This window comes from Crassostrea angulata, chromosome 5 (assembly GCF_025612915.1).
Source record: "Crassostrea angulata isolate pt1a10 chromosome 5, ASM2561291v2, whole genome shotgun sequence".
NCBI lineage: Eukaryota > Metazoa > Mollusca > Bivalvia > Ostreida > Ostreidae > Magallana > Magallana angulata.
In genome coordinates, this window is record NC_069115.1 from 16,129,559 (window position 1) to 16,137,530 (window position 7,972).

A 7,972-nucleotide genomic window follows, 5' to 3' on the forward strand; every position below is an offset into this window, starting at 1 on the left:
TGGATCTAGATCATTAAGAATATTTTTCAACCTTTGTAATTCCGAGTCTTCTTTATTCCATATGATGAAACAATCATCTAGATATCTTTTCCAGTTCTTTTTCAGAGTCTGGCTGAATTCTTCACCGCATTCCTCCTTTGTCTTTTTATACAGACTTTCTTCTAAAAATCCTAGGCATAATGTAGCGTATGTTGGGGCCATTTTAGTTCCCATGGCTGTACCTTTGATTTGATGAAAGTATTTGCCATTAAACGTAAATACATTATTCTTTAAAACCAAGTCTGTAGCCTCCAATAAAAACTCCTTTGTAAATCTGTTATCAATGTCCGTTCTGCAATTATCAATCCAGAAATTCAAAGCTGTAAGTCCTAGTGTACTGCTTATATTAGTGTATAAGTTGACTACATCCAAGCTTACTAGTTCAGCATCAGGATCCACTTGTTCCGGTAGATATCGTAGAAAATCTAAGTCATCCCGGATGAAACTTTTTACATTTTGACATAGTGGTTTCAAAATGATATCCAATAAATTGCTGAGTCGTTGGGTGGGTGCTTGTAACGGGATGAGCGGAGGCTACTCCAAACAACAACAAGACATCTTAAATTTAACAAAATTTAATAACAAAAAAAATAAGAGAAAGAAAGAAAAGATAGAAATATAAACACTAAACCACACAAACACTCACACACCTTTCACTCAACAAGAAAAAATATGATGTTTATACAAATGACCAAAAATAAATTAGAAGAGTGTCCGAATCTCCGGGGCTGTAGTCCTGGACCAACTACGGACAACCACAACTAGAGTAGTTTCGTCACCACAATCATCATCATCACCACTATCGTCAACATCATCATCTACCACACCATAATCATAATAGACATCATCGTCATCACCATAACATCATCGTCGTCATCAACATGAACATCGCATCGTCATCGACTTCACCATGAACGACATCATCTACACCATTACCATCGACATGACCATCATCATCATCGTAGTCATCGACATCATAACATCATCTTCATCGACATGACCATCATCATCGTCGTCGTCATCAACATGAACATCGCATCGTCATCGACTTCACCATAACATCATCATCTTCTCAACATCAACAATATGACACTACAATAAGTGTACAAGTGACACCATAACACCATAATAAAAACAATATTGTATAATACATCATATAAGTATCTCACTGATAGTATCAAACTATGATAATGTATAAATAGTATTATATTAAAGGCAACATCTCAAAATATTGTAAGTATATGGTAACTAAGTTATTTGTTTACAGTAAACAATATGGCGTCTGAGACTTCCGGTGACGCACTTCCGCCCAAGTAGTTAAGTGGAAAAAGTGACAATAAATTGTAAAATAAAATAACGCATGGAAAATAGCCCTTTAAATCACCGTTTCTTTATACAGCAATAGCAAAAACTGTACTATAGAAAAAGACGAATTCCATTTAAACACTCTCGCTAAAGTCACACATCAGTGAACACACAGGTAACTCTACAGTGAACAATGGTCAAGGTGACTTTATAGGACGACTGCGTAATACTAATAAAAAGGCAAAAATTTACAAATAAACTACACCAAACTAAATAAATACTTACCACGGTCAGCTATCCGTGTCCGCGTCAAATGCTGAACTTGTGAAACTAAAACATGCCACACAGGCTTCTAACACGATACCCCCTTCACACACTAAGCACGTCTGTATTGCTGGACAGCTCGGCCGGGTATAACTTAGCGCCTATTGTTAGGGTCGGCCAAGCACGTTGCAAAGAATTATGGGAAAAATAAAATCGGGTGTGTTCGATATGAACAGTGATTGTCACACACCTCCCCCCTTAAAAAATTGTCCTGCAATTTCAAATAAACAATCACTGAATTTTGAAAATTCTCACGTATTTACAATAAAACCTATACACATACCTGTACTGTCTACTATACATCTCACTGACGACTCAGGTAATCCGCACCCACATTGTCGCTTCCTTTGATTGCAATGATCCTAAAGCGGTATGGCTGAAGCTGCAAAGCCCAACGCATCAGTCTGGAGTTCTCTGTCTTTGCTTTGTTAAGGTAGGTCAGGGGTTGGTGATCAGTTTCAAGTAGAAACTCGCGTCCATAAAGGTACTGGTGGAACTTCTGTATTCCCCACACTACCGCCAAACACTCCTTCTCGATAACAGCGTATGCCTTTTCTCTTGGTTGAAGTTTCCTACTGGCGTACGCTACGGGTAGTTTCTCGTCATCCTCCATCTGTAACAGCACAGCACCTATCCCATCATCTGCAGCGTCCGTGCGTAAAATGAAGGTTTCATTAAATTCTGGCAACTTCAATATTGGCCTTTCTGATAACATGTGTTTCAATGTATCAAAAGCTCGTTGCTGACTTTCAGTCCAAATAACTTTATTTGGTTGGCCCTTCTTCGTAAGATCAGAAAGTGGAATGGCTATCGCAGAGAAATTCGGAATAAACTTTCTGTAGAATCCTGCTAAGCCTAGGAATGCACGAACCTGTTTCTTGGTTTGTGGTATTGGCGCATTTCTGACTGCATCAATCTTGTCTTGTTCTGGTTCTAGACACTTGTTGCCCACCATATGTCCCAAACAGTCAATCTTGTCAAATCCGATGAAACATTTTGTCGGTCTGGCCGTAAGTCCCGCATCTCTGAGTCGTTCGAACACAGTCTTCAGTATGTGTAGATGTTCTTCAAAGGTATCTGTAAAAACAATGACATCATCGATAAAGTTTTCTACGCCGTTCATACCTTGAAGTAGTTTTCTCATCATACGACTAAATGTTGCCGGCGCGTTTACAAGACCAAACGGCATTGTCCTGAATTGGTACAATCCGGATGGTGTGGAAAAGGCTGTAAGCGGCTTACTCTCGTCAGCCATCGGTACTTGCCAGTATCCTTTGCTTAAGTCTATCTTTGACACAAACTTCTTTCCGGTCATTTTGGAAAATATGCTTTCTGGACTGGGCATTGGTTCTGCATCAAATACCGTAGCACAGTTCAGTCGTCTATAATCAATGCAAAATCGATTCGTTCCATCTTTCTTCCGAGCTATGACAACTGGAGCTGAATAAGGGGAAGATGATGGCTCAATCACATTCAACTGTAGCATTTTCTGAACTTCTTCTGTAATTGTTTTCTCTGTACTGAACGGAATTGGATATGGTTTCACACGCACAGGTTCAGACGATGTCACAACAATCTTATGCTCCACTAAGTTCGTCATTCCAGGTATATCCGTAAATACATCTGAGAACGAATCACACGGTGATTTAGCAGTTTCCAACTGATCTGGTGTTAGTCTGTCTGCAAACTTTATGTCCTTTGCTGTTTCGGTTTGAGTAACAGGTGGCATAAGAATAGAGTCCTGTTGTTCATCATCATCTAGGTCACTTAAGTCTATGAGTGAAATTGCACATGTTGACAAAACACCACAGTTCAATGTATCTCGTTCAACATACTTCTTAAGAAGATTTGCGTGGAAAGTTTTCAGCTTGCCTCCCATATCGATCTTGTAGTCCATCTGTCCTAACGATAATGCAGGTACTTCTCCTTTCGGAATAGTCCGCTGACACACGTCACATGATCTGCAAAACCGTCTAATGTCTGACTGAATTCCTGGCCAGTAAAATTCGGACACTACTCTGTCGGTTGTTTTCTTTGATCCCAGATGACCACCCATCAGCGTTTCATGTGCTATCTTCATAACGATAGTTCTGTATTTCCGGGGAACGATTAACTGTCGGAAAAGTTTTCCACTGGACACTTTGGGACTGCAAAATTCTCTGAACAACATTTGCTTCCGTTCACACATTTTTGAAAATCCGCCGTCACTGAAATGTTTAAGCTGTCCACTCTCAGCTAAGCTCCATAACTTTTTCAGTGTCTCGTCGTTTCGTTGTTCTTGTAAGATATCCTCCGGCGATACATCCCGTATTGCTTCCGGTACTTTCAATGGTTTGTATGGAGACTGTTTCTTTTTCAGTTGCGCACGCGCTTCAACAGCTGCTATGTTTTCAACGGAATGAATCCAGGCTGGATTTGGTTCATGTGGTTTCCTTACTCCACGAATATTACCAAAAATAAGATCGTACGAAGGCGAATCAAAGCACCAAGCATCAACACTTCCGGTAAAGTAAGGAGTATCGACATCAATTCTAGCCACATCTGAATCAATAATACGACCGTCTGCTAACTTGCATCGTTGAGATGTCCCTGTTAGTTGATCATCGTTTACCAGTTCTCTACGAATAACGGCACCACTACAACCTGTGTCTCTTAGCACAGTCACTAGTTTATTGCCAACACATCCTTTCACAACTGGCATTTCCGTTTCACAGAAAGCAACCGAATCACCAACACACGGTAAGTTTCCATGTTTCTCGACGACACTCGCGGCTCCTTGGCGACCTCTACCGCGTCCTGGATATCCATGGTTCCCATTATTGTACGACCCACGTTGAAAATCACTAGGGTAAGTATGTTTCGGTGTTGTTTCTTGTTTCTCGCTCGAATTAAACGGCCTGTTATTCGGACTTTTGCGGAAGTTGCAGTTAAAGGCTTTATGTCCTTGTCGTCCGCACTCATAACACTTCACTGCATTTCCAGATTGGTTTTGTTGCACGGAATCTTTGTACGGCGGTTGTCTATCGGACTGCTGTCGTCTGTCAAAGAGCGGTTTTTGCGTAAGTGAAGAGGATGTCACTGTTCTGGCCTCAGCAAACTGGTCCGCGTATCGCGCCATGTCTTGAATCGAAGTAGGAATCCTCTCCTTTAGGAATAAGGCAAGTTCTTTCGAGCAACACAATAAAAACTGTTCACGTAAGAACAAGTCCTTCAGATCATCGAATGTCTTGTTAGTCTTAGACAGCTGAATCCACCGCTCAAGGTAACTGTCCAGTCTGGTAGAAAATTGCATAAAAGTTTCACTTCCGTCTGGTTTTGAAAATCGGAACTTCTTGCGGAAACCGTCCTCCGTCATGTCAAATCGTTTCAACAGGGCGTTCTTCAACTCGTTGAAATCAAGTGCTGTTTCGGGTGAGAGTCTTGCGAACACATCCAGTGCCTTTCCTTTGAGTAATGCGCTAAGATGAGTCCCCCACGTGTCTTTATTCCATTTCTGCGTTGTTGCGTATATCTCAAATCTTTGAATGTACGCGTCAATGTTGTCTTTCGAATCCTCAAACGGAGGAAGTTTTGGTCCTTTTATCACTTGAGAATTTTCTTTCTCCTCTTTAGTCACAACACTCGGCTTCATGTGAGATCTCTCGAGTTGCAGTTTGTGATCAAGTTCCAGTTCTTCTAGTTTTTGCTGATGTCTCTTTTCTTCTATCAATCGGGCGTGCTCTCGCTCATCATGTTCTCTTGCGGCGCGCTCTTTCTCCATCTGTAGTTTGAAGTCGCGGTCTCTCTCCTCCTGGTCTCTCTCCTCCTGTCTCTCGACTCTATGTTTCTCACGTTCGTCCCGCATTCTGGCCTGTTCGTCCTTCACGAATTGTTGAAGGTCTTCATCCTTCATCCCCATCTTGGTCCCCACTTCAAGTAGCTCCAGCATCTCCTTGACAGTAGACATGGTGCATTGACTGACATACCAACTTACCTCAAAATTATCTCATAAAGGGACTAACTTCTCAACTTTTAACAAAACAATCTGCCTAACGTAATGTACTCACCAAGGGAAAAGGAAACAACGACCTACACTTGCTCTTACATGTACTACAAAAGAGATCAAAAAATGAAAAATAAAATAAACCTTGGCAACTGTTCACTTATAAAGATATCTTGTAGTATCTGGAGGAGTCAACTCATCCCATCGCTGCCACCAATTGTAACGGGATGAGCGGAGGCTACTCCAAACAACAACAAGACATCTTAAATTTAACAAAATTTAATAACAAAAAAAATAAGAGAAAGAAAGAAAAGATAGAAATATAAACACTAAACCACACAAACACTCACACACCTTTCACTCAACAAGAAAAAATATGATGTTTATACAAATGACCAAAAATAAATTAGAAGAGTGTCCGAATCTCCGGGGCTGTAGTCCTGGACCAACTACGGACAACCACAACTAGAGTAGTTTCGTCACCACAATCATCATCATCACCACTATCGTCAACATCATCATCTACCACACCATAATCATAATAGACATCATCGTCATCACCATAACATCATCGTCGTCATCAACATGAACATCGCATCGTCATCGACTTCACCATGAACGACATCATCTACACCATCACCATCGACATGACCATCATCATCATCGTAGTCATCGACATCATAACATCATCTTCATCGACATGACCATCATCATCGTCGTCGTCATCAACATGAACATCGCATCGTCATCGACTTCACCATAACATCATCATCTTCTCAACATCAACAATATGACACTACAATAAGTGTACAAGTGACACCATAACACCATAATAAAAACAATATTGTATAATACATCATATAAGTATCTCACTGATAGTATCAAACTATGATAATGTATAAATAGTATTATATTAAAGGCAACATCTCAAAATATTGTAAGTATATGGTAACTAAGTTATTTGTTTACAGTAAACAATATGGCGTCTGAGACTTCCGGTGACGCACTTCCGCCCAAGTAGTTAAGTGGAAAAAGTGACAATAAATTGTAAAATAAAATAACGCATAGAAAATAGCCCTTTAAATCACCGTTTCTTTATACAGCAATAGCAAAAACTGTACTATAGAAAAAGACGAATTCCATTTAAACACTCTCGCTAAAGTCACACATCAGTGAACACACAGGTAACTCTACAGTGAACAATGGTCAAGGTGACTTTATAGGACGACTGCGTAATACTAATAAAAAGGCAAAAATTTACAAATAAACTACACCAAACTAAATAAATACTTACCACGGTCAGCTATCCGTGTCCGCGTCAAATGCTGAACTTGTGAAACTAAAACATGCCACACAGGCTTCTAACACGATACCCCCTTCACACACTAAGCACGTCTGTATTGCTGGACAGCTCGGCCGGGTATAACTTAGCGCCTATTGTTAGGGTCGGCCAAGCACGTTGCAAAGAATTATGGGAAAAATAAAATCGGGTGTGTTCGATATGAACAGTGATTGTCACAGTGCTGCATAATATTATGGACACAGTATATTATGAGCGAAAAAATAATGGATATGCTTTCAAACACGGAATTTTATACTGAAATATCTGAAAACCAGGACAAAGCAATCCTACAAAAAATAAAAAAAACTGCTACTCAAACATTCCTCTACTTTAACAGATAAGGAGAAAGAATTTGTCACTGAGTTTGAATATAAAGAAAGTTCCTTCTATGGGTTACCAAAAGTTCACAAATCAAAAACAATCAAAGAAGCTATACAAAAACAGAATTCTGAATACATTACTTGTGAACATCCCGCAGATTTAACATTCCGTCCTATTGTTGGAGGACCTGCAGCACCCACCCAACGACTCAGCAATTTATTGGATATCATTTTGAAACCACTATGTCAAAATGTAAAAAGTTTCATCCGGGATGACTTAGATTTTCTACGATATCTACCGGAACAAGTGGATCCTGATGCTGAACTAGTAAGCTTGGATGTAGTCAACTTATACACTAATATAAGCAGTACACTAGGACTTACAGCTTTGAATTTCTGGATTGATAATTGCAGAACGGACATTGATAACAGATTTACAAAGAAGTTTTTATTGGAGGCTACAGACTTGGTTTTAAAGAATAATGTATTTACGTTTAATGGCAAATACTTTCATCAAATCAAAGGTACAGCCATGGGAACTAAAATGGCCCCAACATACGCTACATTATGCCTAGGATTTTTAGAAGAAAGTCTGTATAAAAAGACAAAGGAGGAATTCGGTGAAGAATTCAGCCAGACTCTGAAAAAGAACTGGAAAAG

General features: G+C 39.8%; 1 protein-coding gene across 1 annotated transcript; it reads right to left on the reverse strand.

The window, feature by feature from the left end:
* Positions 1 to 598: 598 nt before the first annotated feature.
* Positions 599 to 7,164, reverse strand: LOC128183626 (uncharacterized). Its single transcript, XM_052852733.1, has 3 exons — positions 6,945 to 7,164; positions 1,630 to 6,446; positions 599 to 1,131 (listed from the first exon to the last, which is right to left on the reverse strand). Exon 2 carries the CDS (start codon positions 5,612 to 5,614, stop codon positions 1,973 to 1,975), a length of 3,642 nt encoding a protein of 1,213 aa, XP_052708693.1. The 5' UTR covers positions 5,615 to 6,446; positions 6,945 to 7,164; the 3' UTR covers positions 599 to 1,131; positions 1,630 to 1,972.
* Between the last annotated feature and the right edge of the window lie 808 nt (positions 7,165 to 7,972).